Source organism: Ostrea edulis, chromosome 8 (assembly GCF_947568905.1).
Source record: "Ostrea edulis chromosome 8, xbOstEdul1.1, whole genome shotgun sequence".
Classification (NCBI taxonomy): domain Eukaryota; kingdom Metazoa; phylum Mollusca; class Bivalvia; order Ostreida; family Ostreidae; genus Ostrea; species Ostrea edulis.
Genome location: NC_079171.1, coordinates 15,624,891 through 15,643,898, shown reverse-complemented (window position 1 = coordinate 15,643,898; position 19,008 = coordinate 15,624,891). Strand labels below are relative to the sequence as shown.

At 33.8% G+C, this 19,008-nt stretch overlaps 1 protein-coding gene and 1 long non-coding RNA gene across 3 annotated transcripts; one reads left to right on the top strand and one right to left on the bottom strand.

Moving 5' to 3' along the window:
- The first annotated feature begins 4,811 nt into the window (after window positions 1-4,811).
- LOC125662307 (uncharacterized) lies at window positions 4,812-10,735 on the top strand. 2 transcript variants are annotated; one of them, XR_007365307.2, is made up of 4 exons: window positions 4,812-5,060; window positions 7,231-7,379; window positions 9,817-9,916; window positions 10,163-10,735. It is a non-coding gene; the product is annotated as an uncharacterized LOC125662307 (long non-coding RNA). The 2 variants fall into 2 exon arrangements; XR_008797935.1 differs by lacking the exon at window positions 4,812-5,060 and having other exon boundaries at window positions 6,598-7,379.
- A 5,623-nt stretch (window positions 10,736-16,358) lies between these two features.
- LOC130049614 (uncharacterized) lies at window positions 16,359-18,480 on the bottom strand. Its single transcript, XM_056147463.1, has 3 exons — window positions 18,477-18,480; window positions 18,143-18,372; window positions 16,359-17,720 (listed from the first exon to the last, which is right to left on the bottom strand). Exons 1-3 carry the CDS (start codon window positions 18,478-18,480, stop codon window positions 16,389-16,391), a joined length of 1,566 nt encoding a protein of 521 aa, XP_056003438.1. The 3' UTR covers window positions 16,359-16,388.
- Between the last annotated feature and the right edge of the window lie 528 nt (window positions 18,481-19,008).

Here is a 19,008-nt window from a genome sequence, read left to right as displayed (position 1 = left end):
TTAAATGATAAACATAATTAAAACAATTAAATATACACTATTTTCTGTAAAATTCTTTTTACTCTTGTTTTTCATTTACGAATTATTTATTATTAGTATCCCTTTTTTTATTAACTGCTTGTATTTTGCTAATTAGATCTAGTAATGTAACTCTGTCTGTCAATGAATTTCATTTACAAGCAAAAGAAGGTCCATATTACTAGATATATTTTTCGTATTCATATTTGTACATGTATGAATTTCTATATATTGATTTCTTTTGGATGAAATATGCAATGGACCGGAATACCTGTGTGTCGAAATATAACGGTACCCGATGACGTATGTCCAAATCGGTTGGCACGTAAACAACCGAACGAATGTTGTAACTCAGAGACTTGTAGCTTTCAGTTTATCCTTTGTAATGTTATGTGAACGCCTAATTTTTGTATGTTACCCATATTTTGTATGATAACTTTAGAAATCATTAAACAACACGGGATATATATCTTCACATCTACGTAGCCTATCGAGTTAGACACCCCGGTCCTCGGCCCTCCAACTCCAAGTCTTTTTTTTTGGTACTTGGATAGCGATTTCATCAGGTTCATCAGTGCCAAGAAAACTGAATGTAAGGAGATGAATCATGTAAAGCCAGATATTCATTAAATTTAACGATCTTCAAATAATTAAAATATATATACAGTGTGATAGCGTATAAAGAAAATGTGTGAAAGTAAAGGCGCAGACGATGGGTGGATCTCATCTGGAGTGGATTGGAGGACTTAGCTTCGTAACTGTTTGTTCAAATAGCTAAAACTATTTAACTAGTGCAAGGATTTTGTAACTATTCCTAACATGGTTGCATATATATGCAGGTTCATAAATTGAGCACATAATATATTTGAAATTTTGGGGGCAAAATCGATCAATGTACATAGCCCGATTCCGACGATGGCGTGGATCCGGTTTTATTTTAATAATATGGTTGAAATAATCATATTTTATTAACTTTGAAATAATTACTGCTTTCATAAAATAAAAAGACAATGGAGCAATCCCCAACTATAATATTTAAATATTACGATTTGTATAAAAACCTATAGAATGGAAAAATATTCAGATTTCGTGCATGGAATGTGAAATTCCGGTTATTTGCAGAACATAAAAAGTAAAAATTCACATATCCCCCAGGCCTCGATCCAAAAAAACTCTCAACTTCTAAGCAATATGTAATATACTAATTTACAATTCATTAATATTTATTGGATCGAGGCCTGGCGGTTATACAAAATTTTGGCGCATATTGTTGGAAATTATCAACTTTTACAAAAATAACACAGCTGTTATGGGTTCCGCATGTTATAATTTCAATATGCGAGCATTTTCGCGGAAAAACACACTGGATTTATAAAGAAGAAGGTCTAAGCTCTTTCATACCATGATGGAATTTTGGAATGAAGATACTTTATTTTACTCAAAATTACAGGGCCATATTTGGGTATTCCTGACTCTTGTTCTTTAACATGTGTTTCGTCTCACAGCTTTCCTTCAGCCGGCGAATGTAAGAGTTTCCAATAATACATAGTTAAGTGGTTTGTTGATATTCATTATCACTTGTAATTACATAGCGCCCCCTGCACTGACCGACTTCCCACAACACATGCACACAAATTGACAAAGTAAACAAAGGAAACCAATTTCCTCACTCGCTATTTAAAAAAAAATGCACCAGATTAAGAAAATGTTGTTATGATCATCGAAAATCACATTAATTCCCAAGTTTTATAAAATACATATGCCACTTTCTTTGCCGCTATATCTGCCTACAAGCAAGTCAAAAATGTAGAGTGACGCTAAGTTGGAGTCACGTGATTAATTACTGAATGTAGATTGAGTAATATTATAAAGTGTTGAGTTTGGGAGAATAGAAACAGATCTTCAATGTATGTTACAAAAATCAGCTTGAAAACATAAAAATACGCATTTAAACTATGAGATTGATCACTGTTCGTTATCTTCACCTTGCATAAATACAATTATTTCAATAATTGTTGTTTTTCGTCAATGTGGAACAAATTCGCAACAAATGCATTCCGCTTTCATCTCCACTATCAACCACGAGCGATGCTCCTCTAAATGCAAGTGCATCGTCAACGTCTTTACGTGTTTAGTGACGAGGGCAGTTCATATAGAAGTAGTTGATTCCCTGAGCTCATCAGTAGTCATTAATGCTGTGCGCAGATTTACAAGTATAAGATGGAGGGTGAAAACATACTAGCGCAAAAAAGAAACTGTGCATTATAAATTTAGTATAATTTTTCTATATTTATTGTTTATATTCATAAAATCAACACAATCGATAAAGGTGATTAGTTTTTTCAACAATACCGGATAGTACCCGACTGAGATGCACGGACTTTTTCATGGTTAGTGATCACATGTGGTTTATTGAAGTGTTCGTACGCACGAGTTTTACTGGTCAATACTGTTTGGAGTAAGACGTGTTTTATTTGGACACTATTCGTTAAGGAAAGCGCTTTTGTTTTGAAAACAATTACCCTTCTGTCATCCCACGACTCAGCGAAAACCAACCTAATCGTGCTGCCGGGATGCTTCAAGGTGGAATGGCACAAAATATCGTAGCATGACACTTTGGAGTTCATCGGAACACCGTCCAGTCATTATGGAGACGTCTCCAACAATCTGGTAACACTCGGGATCGACCACGTTCTGGGCGTCCTCGTGTGACGTCGCGTCGACAGGACAACCACATTAGACTTGTGCACCTGAGAAAATCGTTCCTAGACAGCAAGTTTGACTGCTCGTAGCATTCCTTGACTTCGATCAATCAGTCCAAGAATTGTGCGTAATCGTCTGCGGGAGCACAACATCAGACCAAGACGTCCATCGGTGCACCCAGTACTGCTTCAACGTCATCGTATGGCTAGACTAGTGTGATGCAGACGACATCTGCGATTCAGAATACAGGACTGGGCCAATATTCTGTTCACTGATCAATCCAGATTTCATTTGAATCGCAGTGACGGCCGTTGTAGAGTGTATCGTCGCGTTGGGGAGCGGTACCAGAACGCTTGTGTTGTGCGATGTCGACAGTTCGGTGGGGGTAGCGTTATGTTGTGGGGTGGAATAACAACACGTGGAAGGACCCCTCTACAAATTGTCAATGGAAATCTCACCGGCGTACGCTATCGTTGTAAAAGAAATAACAAACATAATTTGGAAACATGTTTACAAATTAGTTACAGATTTTTAAAAACTACGTACGATCTAGCAAATTGACGATTTTATTATCTCCCTTTGCTAACTCTTTAGTGTTAAAGATACGATTGTTTGGGGAAACATGACAACATGTCATACGAGTTGGCGGTTTGAAGACAGACGATGCCGTTTTGTAACATTTCTTTATGGACAAATACTCCATGTGAAGAGGTTTCAAAGCCAGTTTATGTGAATGACTATAAGGAATCGGTAGCTAGATATTTATGCTCCTTAAGGTAGGTAAATACTATTAGAAATTTCTGTCAATCAAAGTTTTTTTTCATTTAAATAACTTTAACAACTCATAAACTAACTAAAAAGCCCATATAAGACATACCTTTGCAGGTTTATTTTTATACTATGTGCTGCAGAGCGCATATACCCCCAAATGCAAAATCCAAATTCTAACACAAGAATGCATCATCTCATGTTTTATTAAAAATATGCACCAAAGCACATCATATTAAGCTATAATATATAAAATCCAATAGCTATTCATTTACTGAGAGAATTTTTAAAGATATTCAATTGAAAACATACACAATTGCTGTTTAATCTGCTCACATCCTTCAGAAAAAAATCACAGAATATCGCAATTTTGAAAAATTCTCAAAATCTAAATTGTTTACATGCCAGTTTTTCTTTAAAAATATTTAGAATTATATCTAAGGTTAACAAAAAAACATATTTTACCATAGTTGACCAGAAATATTTTGCAAAATGGTCTCTTGAATATGTAAACCCCCATTTTTAAATTTAAGTTTTACAATTATTCTTTGCACACTTTGAAAATAGTATATTGTAACAGCAAATACAGTCTTAAAATCAAGATTAACAGAATATGACAATATATATATATATATATATATATGTAAAACATACTGAAAATTTTGTCCTACCAGACAATTAGAACACAAGGGGGGGGGGTGCACCCCCACCCCTTCCTTTTTCTCACAATTTTTTTGGTGTGTGTGTTATTCTTTTTTTGTTTGGCTATCAATCATATAATACATAAAAATACATACATGCTATCTCATACTTATAGAAAAAATAAATAAAGTGTAACATATATGTATATTCTAGCAACTACAGCTTATGTACAAATAATTTTGTTTCTTGAAAGTACTTGTGAAGAAGAGTTCAAATATTCAACAACTTTGCTGATGATTTTCTGAGGATTTATAATTCTGGGTTTCTTTGAACCAAACACACTCCCTAAAATTCAGTGTGAATTCCACTGTGAAGATCAAGCCTATGTATGATTTTTAACTTGTTCAGGCTTAGATTGCAAGTTATGAGCTTTTTAAGCCTATGAGCCTTTCAATGTAGATATTACATTGCTTTGTACCATTGGAGCTAGTGAGGACTTCACACTATAATAATTCATGGTAAATATATCTAAGATTCACATTTGAATGCTAAATTTGACTCGTACAGTTCTCGTAAACTACAAACATCAAACAAAGAAGTTATAACTGGAACTTTCTAGTCGGTGTTTGAAATTTAAAACCGGATACGTAAAACCACGGACTTTCCTTAAACAAATCACATTGCGGGAAATCCATGACGCAAGGCCCGCCTGCGCCTGTGTCTATTTTCACAATCACACGTTGGAATTTTTCGGTTGTTTCATATCATCAGAGTTCTTTGGAGTGGATGTGGAATACTACATGTGTTTTCCCTGATCACTCGGTCAGTTGTATTGGATATACGATCCGGATATGGGCACATATCATAACATTCGGGATGAGCAACATGCTTGTGGAAAAATGCTGTGGCTAGTATGGGTGGCGGTGCAGGTAAGTTTATATGAATAAATCATAAATGTGTATTGATTACTTAAGCTAATTTGACCATACTTTATTTCAATCATTATTTTGCTTTGGACCATAAATAATCTGTCGACTAATGAATAAATAGTATCAGTGTGTGTGTGGGGGGGGGGGGGGGGTGAAAAGTTCAAAACTATATGTAAAAATATTATACTTTAAAATGTAGGCCATTTTAGAAACACTTCTGCTTTCCCTCTACCAACCAGTGGTTGAAAGTAACTTTTTATTTCATAGGCTAAAATCAAAACACATCAGCTAAAATGAAACTATTAAATGGATCATTGCTCTTTTTTCATGTTATTTAAATGAATGATTCACCAACCCCACCCCATGATTACTGAACCTGGTGGGTCAACAGTTACACATTGTTTAGACAAGTCAATGACATATGCCATATGGTGATATGTTGGAGTATCTTGATCCTCACAACTCTAATCTAACACATGTACTGCAGGTTCAAATTTTATAACACATCAGGGTTGTTTAACAGGGGTCGAAATTAACTTTTTCTACCACAGGCTAATTTTAGCCTGTGGGTAAAAAATCCACAAGCTAAAATGAAAACCTACAAGCTAAAATGAAAATAATGAAGCAGTGCTCTTTATATATATATATATATATTTTCAATCAGTGATTTTCCCCATCATTACTGAGCCTAGTGGGTCAACAGGCAGCGTTTGGACAAGACACTAAGTTACGTAAGTCATATGGTGCAATGTCTAGGTCTCTTGATTATCGCACCTCTAACAGTCTAATCCACGACTTGTTTACCGCAGGTCTAGATCCAGTCTTCCAATTTCATGCCACATCAGGGTTGTCACTAGTGATTTTTTAAAGCGAATACAGGACTCATGGCTTTATAAGCAGCACGATCACGAGTCCTATGACTTTTTTGATAATCGTCTACGCGGTGAGAAATACACCCGTGTCGTCACTACAACCCGACCTCAATATGACAATGACATTCTCATGATTCTGATAAAAATAACTACCGGAAGACTTGGTAAAACATAGATTCCGATATTTTTTTGTAGATAAATGAATAACAAAAACGTCATACTTGGAATTATTCAATTTAATCACCCCTATAGGTGAACAGGACTCGTGGCACATGTCGATATGCGATGTCCAATCTCTAAAGCATTTGTTTGACTCCGAGTTTCTTAAAAACTCATAAAAGAAAAATCCGGATAAAAACGGTTATTGAAATCGGTCGTTCATGTAAGCGTTTGTATGATTCAGAGTGCAAGTTTGAGAAAAGTGAATAGCGCATCACCGTATAGAACGGATACGATACGATCATAGTTTGTAAATCACCACTCGCTAAGATTTTCGAGTGTCCATTATTTTTACTCGCTATTTTTCACATGTACTCGCATTTTGCGAGTATTTCTCACTAATTTCGACCCCTGTGTTACTAGGGCTTTTTAAAGATAAGCCCCAGACTCGTGGTTTATGAGCAGCTTCAATCTCATGAAAATTCACAAGTCCCATTAATTTTCATGAGTCCTTTTTGTATCTGATTTTTGAGAAAAGTACAAATGTTGATTCCACATAGTTGTTAATCATGATGTCATCACAGTGGGAATTCAAAATTAATGATTTTTGATTTTCTTAGCCATGGAATAATAATTAAAATAGGAAACACTATTTGTGACACCTGATTCCATATCAAAATTCTTTTAATTTTCTTATATTACCAGTATAGATGCATTTTTTAAAATCCAATCACAACCCACATACTTGAAAATACATATTAAAAGTGCTCTTCATTAGCTAATTTTTACCACATCAAATATGAAGACCTCAAGGATCTATTTTAGTTAATTTTGCATAAGATGAACAATTTCAAACATAATTTTTAATCAAATGAATATTTCTTATCAGCAAAAATGTATCGGATGTAATGATTTAGCACGGGTCTTTTAACCAAAAGTCTGTATAGCTTACCTGATCACCATTTTTCTGTAATCATAATGTCTGTTATACTTGTTGTCTACATAATTTGGTAACTTGTGAACTTGATTGAAAATTGAATTATTGACACCTCTGCAGGTATCGAGATCATTGCGATCACCACAAATTGATAGTTGGTAGTTCAGCTTCATTGAATGAAATAAATTTACTTAAATTTCAGTATACAAGGAATCTATTCACTGAAATTCCAAGAAGATTCCATGACTTGCTTGCCATACAACAAACAACAGATTATGGACATGATTCCTAGAATTAGAACTTGAATGGGTCAGACTTGGATACATGCAAAATCATGTAACAATATTAAAGGTATACATCATAATATCTGCTTTGCATGTATGAAAATGAAAAACCGTTGTCATTGTAAATATACACATGCATATATTTACATGTAATATATGTATTGTTCAGGTTGTTATATTGTCCTGTATATGTGAGTTGGGATATTAATTAAGTTTGCACCCATCAGTCACACCAATTGCTTGGTTGACAACAAACTTGGCATACTGATAAACAACAGAGCAGATTATCCTATTTACCTCACCTGAGTTGAACACTTTAGTGAGCTTTTGTCTGTTTGTCCATCTGTTTGTAGACTTTTCAAAATTTAATCTTTTCTACAACCACTGAGCCATTGTCAGTCAATCTAGCAAAAATCATCCTTGAGAAAAGGGGATTCAAGCTTGTTCAAATTAAATGAAGGGTCATGCTCCCTTCAAAGGGGAGATAATCAAGAAATATGGAATCATTCCAATTTGTGGATTATCTAGATTTTTAGTTGGGATCTAATATCATGAATATGGTTTCTGTAGATTGAATCATTTTATAAATTGTGTATTTCATTGTGATTTGAAAGTTGAGGGATAAAGGTACCCCACAATTTGTATAAATTGAATCCCCATGAAAGCTAATGTCCACAGTAATCAACAAAAGGCATAGATAGTGGGAGGCAGACCTGGGGTCAATTACTTTAAAATGTAATACATTAAATTACAATTACATTGGAATTTTCACAATTACAATTACCATTACTTTCATTCATATAAGTAATTAATTAAATTACAATTACTTTGCTAAAGTAACGAATTACATTGCAAAAAAAAAAATACAAAGAAAATTTATGAACACAATTTATTTGAAGTTAACTTTTACATCAGATTGTGAATAAGTATATTTGTTATTTTACACATTATAGTTGCATTTTTTCAAAAGTATTGTCATTCAGAGAGCAACGTTCTGGTCTGAAAACTTTGCCTGCAATACTTGTATTTACATGACTAAGTAACATGTTATTTATGTCTCTGATCTCATATCATATTTCATATCACATAGATGAAATTTAAAATATTTACCTATAGTCCTTCAATTGATTTCATAACTTTTTATTAAAAATTTCCATTAAAAAATCAATTGAATTATTCATAAATGACCATTGAATGAACATATTAAAAAAAGAAATATGTCTTTATTTTAAAGAATGTATTTTTAATGTATCATGTTTTAAAAATTATTAATCACTTCCATTGAAAATAAAAACTTGAATTATTTCATGAAATAAGAAATGATATGTAATTCAAATGTAATTGAAAAGTAATGGTCATTACTGGCATTTTTATGAAAGTAATGCAATTACATTACAATTACTTGTAATTCAAAAATGGGTGCATTACACATTACACCCCATTTCTTTAAAAATGTAATGATGACAATGCATTACACATTACCATTACCCCAGGTCTGGTAGGAGGTTCTTTTTTTTTTAATCTTCTCAATAACACTGGGCCAGAAAAGTTAAAATTTACATGTAAGCTTCCTTAACATAGTGTAGATTCAATCATTATCACCATAGGATATCAAAGTATACTGGAATTTGTTTAATAAATCTTCATAAAAGACAGGTACTACTAGTAGTCGGGTTAAACTAATAGATATTGCACAATTTAAGGTTGTTCAAATTGTGGTCCTAGAACGTAGGGTATGGCACAATAATTGATCTAAGTTTTATTTGGGTATATGTATGGAACATCTTTAAAAATATTCATCTCAATAACAGATGACCATGATTAGGCTAGTCATATCAATATGCATGCATGAACAGGTTTTCAAATTTCTGTATGTTCAATTCTGGTCCCTAGGGGTAGGGGTGAAACACAATTTGAGATTTATATTAGACTATTCAGAAAATTGATTGAAACAAATGTTTAAGACAGTGTAAGTGTCATAGAGCCACACTAAATCATATTATAATACCAACATTCCTAAGTTCATTTGAAGTTTTTCCCTTCAGTAAAATGAACCCTTGGTTTATGGTTACTCAATGAATCATGATTTACATTTATAGGACATATATGCTTGAAAGAAGATCTTTAAAAAAGATGTTTTCTCAATAACAGCAAGATCATGTTAGTCATATTGGTTTTGAGGCATCCCCATATGTGAATTCAAGTAGGCTATATTGCAACTTTTTGGCCTAGATTTGGGTCGCAACATAGGGTTAAAAATGTTCATGGGAATAAAGATTGGAAACAAATCTTTTAAAAATCACTACAGCAGGGTCAAGATGACTTGGGTGAGCAATGCAACCCATGAGCCTCTTGATGGTATTTGAGGCCACAAAATCAAAGGTCGAATCAATCATGATATTAGAAATATTGTTCAATGTCTTTAGACCCCTTTGTTTGACAACAAATGATGAGTTGTAATTAATTTCGAAATATGTTATATATTTTCTTCTTCTTCAAAATAGGTGTTGTACTTCAGGAAAAGGGGAAGCATATTTGTTGGAAGATTGATAAAGAAATATTGGAGCATGCACTAGACTTCTTTAAATCCTGCTTTTTTATCAGGTACACAATAAATTATCAACAATGCCAAATTATGTCTTCATCCAATGAATATGATTAACATTCATTGAAATAACTCACACTGCACTCTTAAAAAATACATTCCATGATTACCCAATGTAAAATAAATTTTTAATAGCAACTGACATACATTTATGGAAAATATCTGTTTCAATGAATAGGCATTTTTGACATTGTGCATTTTTTTTTTTAAAAACAATGTCTCTGATCCAACAAAATTATTTTCAGGTAACATCATTGAGTACAAAAGAAATGCACCTTCACAGTAGACAACTTATAACCTTTCGACAAAAAATTGGGACTGCCTGCCATTCAACCATTGTACATATATGAATTTACCAGTCCTGTTGTGAAGAAACTTATTTCATCCTCTTTCAAGGGCCATGTTATTTAGGATTTTAACTACTTGTCCTGCATCACAAGCTTAAAAAGACTTCACAATCTGGCTGCAGATGGAGCTGCATGGTTTGAAATCCTCATAGGAATTCTGAGAAGCATGGAGGCCTATAAACCAGATAATGACAAGATTTCATAGTTCGAGGAGTACCAGGAAAATTTACTTGCAGCAAAATTGTACATTAAGAGAGACTCACTCAAGCATGAATGTAGAATAATTATAAAGATGCAGAATATATATATGGAGAGAGAGAGAGAGAGAGAGAGAGAGAGAGAGAGAGAGAGAGAATTGTATGGTGATATAATTAAACTCATTGTCTTCAATGGGTATGGCATGTCAGTAGAGAATCATGATTCATATGGTGATATTTTTCAATTATATACTCGTTTCAGTGCAATGGCATTGTACAAGTAAATATTTTAAGTGTTACTAGGGAAAGTGGTTGCTATGGTGATATGTGTAAACATATTGTCTTCCATGGGTCCAACGACATACAGGGGTCGAAATTAACTTTTTCTACCACAGGCTAATTTTAGCCTGTGGGTAAAAAATCCACAGGCTAAAATGAAAACCTACTAGCTAAAATAAAAATAATGAAGCAGTGCTCTTTTTTAAGGTTTTTTAAAAAATCAATTACATGTATTTTCCCCATCATTATGCATTACTGAGCCTTGTGGGTCAACAGGCATCGTTTGGACAAGACACTAAGTTACGTAAGTCATGTTTAGGTCTCTTGATTATCGCACCTCTAATCCACAACCTGTTTACCGCAGGTCCAATTTCATGCCACATCAGAGTTGTCACTAGTGATTTTTCAAAGAGCATCCGGGACTCATGGTTTTATAAGCAGCACGATAATGAGCCCCATGGACTTTTTTGATAATCGTCTACGCGGTGAGCAGTGCACTCGTGTCAACACTACAACCCGACCTCAATATGACAATAAATTAATTTAGATAGGACATTCTCATGATTCTGATAAAAATAACTACCGGAAGACTTGGTAAAACATAGACTCCGACTTTTTTTCCTTCTTAGATCAATGAATAACAAAAACCTCATACTTAGAATTCAATTTAATCACCACTATAAGTGAACAGGACTTGTGGCACATGTATTTTTCATCATAATGCGATGTCCGACCTCTAAAGCATTTGTTTGACTCCGAGTTTCTTAAAAATCGTAAAAGAAAAATCCGGATAGAAACGGTTGTTGAAATCGATCGTTCATGTAAGCGTGTGTATGATTCAGAGTGCAAGTTTAAGAAAAGCGAATGGCGCATTACCGTATAAAACGGATACGATACGATCATAGTCTGTAAATCACCACTCGCTAAAATTTTCGAGTGTCCACTATTTTTACTCGCTATTTTTCAAATGTACTCGCATTTTGCGAGTATTTCTCGCTAATTTCGAGCCCTGAATGTCAGTAAATAATTACATGTTGATATATTTGTATTATATTCTCCTTTGAAGGCAATTAAAATTGTACAGTTTGAAATGTTTGCTTGTTGCTAGGGAAAATTGGTTGCTATGGTGATATAGTTAAACCTGATGTCTTCATTGGATTCAACATATCAGTAGAAAATCTTATATTGGTATATTTGCATTAGGTTCTCATTCCAGTGCAAATTAATCATACAACTTTAAATTTTATGTACGTTGCTAAGGAAAATCAGTTGCTATGGTGATATGGTTTAAGTCTGATTTCTCCAATTGGTCTGAAATGCCAATAAACTAAAGTGAACCCATATGATTTGTATTTATTTTCAGTTAATAGAATAATTTTAATGCATATATTGCAGATATTCTTGTTTTATTGTGTTGGAAAGGGCCTGAAAGAGTTGTCTAGCAACCGTTACTATGTGCATTTCCGACTCGCTTGATTTTTATTTTGAGTACACTTAGTATTGATTGTTTAGAAAATATGTATCAAAATTTGGCACTTTTCGGATAACTAAAGTAATATGTATTTAAAATACCTTAAAATTGTCGAATTTACAGAAAATTGATAAATATTAAAACAATGCATATTCCAAAGTCCTCTACAGATACCATATAATAGTATTTCATTAGTATTGTACATTTTTATATTGAAGTAACCTTTACCTCGCCTAAATAAATTATCATTATGTTTGAAAAATTATTATTTTCATTTTTATACAAATTTTAAGAAGTATGTATTTCTGCACTTTACAAAACCCAATACAGTGGTTGCTATGGAAACACAAATACTTTAATTTCCATAGCAACCATTGATGCACAATGTTTTTACTCTGCATGTCTTCATATATCATTATTATGAAGAGTTATGGAAAGTTTCATGAAAATCCAAGATTATCAGTGTGCCACCTTCTGCATGATTCTTACGTGGACTGCTTCTTAAGACAGAAGAAGAGCTATTTGTCTGTCCAGAGAGGGTGAAAACTTATCAGAATTTCATTCTAAGTAGTCTGGAAAGTAGGCAGTGGTTTGCCAAGCAAACCGAGGACAGTGAATCTGAAAGCTCCTTCATCTGAAGTTTATAAACATTTCCCTGTCTAGAAACAATTATTTGTAATTAACACTAACAGAGAAACTTTATAGGAAGTTCCGATTTGAAAGAAAAAATCATTAAATTACATTGTTTACTACAAATATTTTGATAATGGCTCTTTTTCTTCCGATTTGTTTCCACCTATATTCTACTTATATACCAACTACTGAACTTGTGCGCGTCCTTATATCTGATTTTGTGTATTACCCGTGTTTTGACAGCAAGCATTCACAAGGACATTGTATTTCACACATTTAGAATATTAAGTTTTAAAAGGGTGCAAGGGTGTTGCATCCCCCAAAATTCTGCTCAACTGAGCACGATTCAGCTGTCATCGTTATGGGGTGTTTTTTTTAATTTTTACTTGTACAAGTACACATGTACCAATAGTCGTACGTGTAGAATTTGGAAATTTATGCTGGTTTTGATGATTATTTGAAATTTTTACATACTAAACACAAATGTTTTTAAGCATTTCAAAGTTGCGAATTTAAAATATGCCGAGCTTTATTTATGTTTTTTTTTTTTTTTTTAATTATTATAGTTTATTCATTTTTTGTTAACAAAATATCAATTCAAATGAATATTTTCCAATTACTTTTGACTATCAGTCATCATTCATAGTGTAGAAATGTAAAACTTATACGGTACCAATTTTGATGCACCAGATGCGCATTTCGACAAATAATGTCTCTTCAGTGATGCTCAACCGAAATGTTTGAAATCCGAAATAACTATGAAGTTTTGGAACTAAATATAGCCAAGAACAGCGTGCCAAAAAAGTGGAGCCAAATTCGTCCAAGGATAAGAGCTATGCATGAGGGAGATAATCCTTAATTTTGAAATGAATTTCTAAATTTTATAACAGCAATTAAATATACATCCGTATTTTCAAGCTAGTAACGAAGTACTTAGCTACTGGGCTGTAGAGACCCTCGGGGACTAACAGTCCACCAGCAGAGGCCTCGACCCAGGGGTGATAATGTAAAACTTATACGGTACCAATTTTGATGCACCAGATGCGCATTTCGACAAATAATGTCTCTTCAGTGATGCTCAACCGAAATGTTTGTAATCCGAAATAACTATGAAGTTTTGGAGCTAAATATAGCCAAGAACAGCGTGCCAAAAAAGAAATATCTAACATATGAGCATATGGTGTAGAACAGTGGATTTGTTTTAAAGCGGTTGTTATGAAAATATTTGTAGTTGTTGAATGAGCGGTGAACTTAGAGCTTGATGCATAATAACCCCCTCCTCGCTACACACAACATATTACTTGGTTTTATTTCATATTCAAGATAATAGACATTAGAATAAGAGAGCTACTGAAGCATGATATCGCATTATATTACATCTAGTCAATTCCCTGTATAATTTATATATTAAACATTAGGTGGCAACATAAGTTTTACAAATCATTGACTGAGAAAATTCATATAGATATCAAATCATGAATTTGTACCGCATATAGTTTAGTTTACTGTTTTAAAGCTGTGATGGCGTAAAAACAACATAAATAAAAGTTTTAAAAAACAAACAAACGTACGACCGTGGATTAAAGAAATAATACGTTTAAGATATATAATGAATATTGAAATCCTTCAATATTATTACCAAACGTCATATAATTAACATAATGTAATTATGTTGTCGGTATCAAAAGCTCGTTCTGTCTAAATTGTTTCTAAATTTACAACATTTCTATCAGGTTTTCCGTTTATCGTGTTTTGCGTTTATCAGGTATATCGGGAAGATCGTTTATCAGGTTTATCGTGTATCCTATCGTATGTGTATTCTACCCTATCGTACGTGTATCGTGTTCTATCGTTTATCATGGCAAGAATAACGTTGCGGGTACTGTATCAAGAAGTTAAAAATGTTACATTGTTAACGCACGACGACGGACGACAACCAATTGCAATATGTCACCTGAGTAAACTTAATAAATTATATTACACATCTGTACAACATTCATTATGCTTAGAATGATAAACCAGAATGTGCACGACTTACCGAAATGAAATATAAGGTAAATGCGAATTGTGAGTTAGCCAAGTACTAATACCACTGACTAACTTTTCGCAAAAAAACCGGGTTCTATATACACAATTGCATTCTGTTTTCAAAATTCCTTATTTGTAATGCCTCCGAAATGTGCGCCGTTGGCATAAATCTTAAAAGCAATTCAATTATTTCATTTGAGACTTTCAATTCTGTCATTGCACATTCAAAGTTATCTTACAGTTGTTGCATATTGTTACATTTCAATTTTAGATTAATGATTGATTGACTGAATATTGTTTAATGTCTCTCTCGATAATACTTCACTCATATAGAGACGTCACCACTGTCGGTGAGGAGCAGCAAAATTTAGACGTATGCTCTGCGGTCTCATCCGAAGGACCGCACCATTTAGTCGCCTTTTACGACAAGTAAGGGGTACTGAGGACCTATTCTAACCCGGATCCTCACGGGATTTAGGTTAATGATGTATTCCAACAAGCTGACCAACGCAGAAAATATTTATAACAGTGACCCATTAGCGACCGTGTGTTCGCCTATCAACACATATAGCCAATGCATAGATTTACTTATCTATTTTCAACCCAAAGATGTATCTCCTGTATGCCATACATACATAACATCGAAAATTGTTTTATGATAATAATACTAATATATTTGACATTCTGTTTTTCACTAAAATAGCTCTAGGAAGTTTATTGTTGTTTATGTCTTAAAATTCTGAGAAAGGTCACCGAAGCTAGGTTTTGCTGTATCATATTAGATATAAACATAAGGCAAATTGAGTATGAAAAATGTCATTTATTCAAATGACGAACTAGATAACAAACTAGTAACAAGGGGATCAGACTCACAAACAATCCACTGAAAATATCACTGAAATGGAGAAAGAAAATAAACAATGACAAAATAATTCAATATGTCTGATCCCCCAAATTTATCTATAAAAGTCTACATCAACTACAATAAAAACAACCTTACAAAGATGCAGCAAAAAGATGGCAAATCAAAAAATTGGCACATCAAAAATTGATAGGGACTTGAAAGACAATTACATAGCAGGAATGAAGGGGTTGATGGTGGGTATAAAATACATATCACACTTTATTTGCAGCCACGTATGCCTACAAGCAAGTCAAAATTGTAGAGTGACGCTAAGTTGGAGTCACGTGATTAATTACTGAATGATGATTGGATAATATTATTAAGTATTGAGTTTGGGAGAATAGAAACAAATCTTAAATGTATGTACAAAAATCACCTTGAAAACATAAAAATACGCATTTAAACCATAAATAACAATTATTTTAATAATTGTTGTTTTCGGATTTCAAACATTATTTGTCGAAATGCGCATCTGGTGCGTCGAAATTGGTACCGTATAAGTTTTACACGTTAATATAATAAAAGCAATTGAAAAGAAGCAATCGTACTTTCCCTCCTTTTTATCAAATAAGGTGTTTTATAAAGTAAATGAAATCATGCCTCTAGGAGTGTTCATTGAGACGTTTCCGTTTGTATTCCTTGTGAGATGCGATCCGACTGACTATTTCTATTGCAATACATTTTGAGAAAAATCATTCCTGAGTGGATTCGAAAAAATATAGTAATGGGCAAAAGAAGCCTGATATCAATTATCCAGAAGGTTTTGTTGTAGCCTTTCTTGATTATAACAGTCAGGTCCGCTAATTTAGCCTCCCCAATCGAATCACTGAACCATAGTCCAATATTGCTGATAAATAACAATAGGCATGCAAAGTAAACCATATTTCTTCGCCCACTATTCTGCATTTCTTCTCCATTGTTTGTAGCTAGCAGGAAGACAGTTTGCATTCCACCGAGAATGATACTGCCTATATTTTCGAGTAAACAGATGAATAAAGTTAGTCCCATGTCTTCCTTTGTTATGATAATCGTCAAAACTGCGATCGAGTAAAACGCATGAGAAAAGACATTCGCAGCAAAGCTAAACATCAATATGAATCCCTCGGCATTAAATTTATATTTAGAGTAGTTACCAGAAACCCGCATGCAAACACCTATACAAACCAACATGACACTTTTGACAACGAATGAGAGCCAGATGTAAATCTCAAAATATATTGACATGTTCAGGCTTACGTTATCATCATCATCATTGCCTACATGATCGGCAAAATGTTTTATCGATGGTGCAGATAAAGAAGCTGACAAGAAAATGATCAGCATCATTAATACAATTTGCCCTGATCCGAACTCAGTGCTTGTACATCTACTGGTTCTTTCGCTGTCATGTTGATTGTTTGTTATTGGATTTCCGGTACCTCTACTGGCTCTTTCGTTGTCAGGGTGATTGTTTGTTATTGAGTTTCCAGTACCTTTACTGGCTCCTTCGTTGTCATGTTGATTGTTTGTTATTGAGTTTCCGGTACCTCTACTGGCTCCTTCGTTGTCAGGGTGATTGTTTGTTATTGGGTTTCCGGTACCTCTATTGGCACTTTCGCTGTCAGGGTGATTGTTTGTTATTGGGTTTCCGGTACCTCTACTGGCTCCTTCATTGTCAGGGTGATTGTTTGTTATTGGGTTTTCGGTACCTCTACTGGCTCTTTCGTTGTCAGGGTGATTGTTTGTTATTGGGTTTCCGGTACCTCTACTGGCTCCTTCATTGTCAGGGTGATTGTTTGTTATTGGGTTTCCGGTACCTCTACTGGCTCCTTCGTTGCCAGGGTGATTGTTTGTTATTGAGTTTCCGGTACCTCTTCTGGCTCCTTCGTTGCCAGGGTGATTGTTTGTTATTGAGTTTCCGGTACCTCTATTGGCACTTTCGTTGTCAGGGTGATTGTTTGTTGCCTTAAAGGCGGAAAAAATCAGATCTACAGTTATTATAGCAAATTCAACAGTGCCAGTGGACATTATAGGGTCAATCACTTTTATAATACTGATACTGTTCTCCGTGTAAGTACAGTTATACGTGTCACTTGTATTATGTTTATCACCGTCGTAAAAAGATCTCCAGTTTCGAAAAATAAAGTATCCAACCAAAAACTAAAATTGGTGAAAAAAATACCGACTGAAAAAAATCTGAGAAGATTATTTTCTTCTAAAACATTCACACGATATAATATATATAATAAAATAACTGTGCAGAATATTGATAGTGCATTGTAAATTATTCCTACAATTTTATCAGCACAATCCTCGCTAACATGCTTATCTATAAAAATGGCACAGCGCACTACATTGAAGATGCCAAATAAAAAAGCTGCTAAGACCTTTGACCATCTGTAACCTGATTTGTTTTCCCCATGTGTCTTGCTTCGGAATTTCAGAAGTCCAAAAGCGCTTAAAAGTCCAACACTAGTACAGAATATCAATACTCCAAGAGTAACAATCTTTGAAGTTTCTTCATCAAATATCAACTTTGTCCAGGTTACAATCATGATGGCGGACACTGATACCACGAATATAATCCCTAGTACTACATGTACCTGAGGGTATCCTCCTAAAAATAAATTGATTGAATGGTTAGTTAGATTATATCAATTGGATTTTGAAATTAATTAAAAAATGTAAACATTTTAAGAAATTTAGAGTTTAACCCCTTACCCATCAGTACGAAACTGAGGACATGTCTCATAGATATTAAACTTAACCAGATTTGTAAAACGAATTACCCGTCTAAGCTTCATATAATTGTATAGCATTTGTTACTTGAAAATGACCTTGAAATATACAACACTAGATGAAACCCCGTGCAAACGCGGGAAATCACAATTAAATGATATTGCATAGAGGAAGGACGTTTTAAATGCGCGTTTGAATTGTTGCGCACATGAATTGAAAGGACACTATCTTTAATTCAAATTAATTTAAAAACAAGTTTTGAATAATTACTTGATTAGTTATGTTCTATCAATTGATATCATAATACAGTAAATAAAACTTGATTATTAGGAAGTCACTTGGAGCTCCAAATTAAATATTCCTAATGTAACATAAATGATCTCTCTCCGTATTGAAAATTAATTAGATAAGGATTTTTCGAATGCAGTCGTAATCCGTCATTCCGAATAGTTGACCAAAGACGAAATGAACGGTCGTTCATAGTTTCAAAATTTGAAACTCGGTGTTACGAATG

Coding starts and splice junctions, on each gene's coding strand:
- LOC130049614 (XM_056147463.1), bottom strand. Junction 17,721..18,142: donor CAGGTTACAGATGGTCAAAG/GTCTTAGCAGCT, acceptor TCCGCCTTTAAG/GCAACAAACAATCACCCTGA.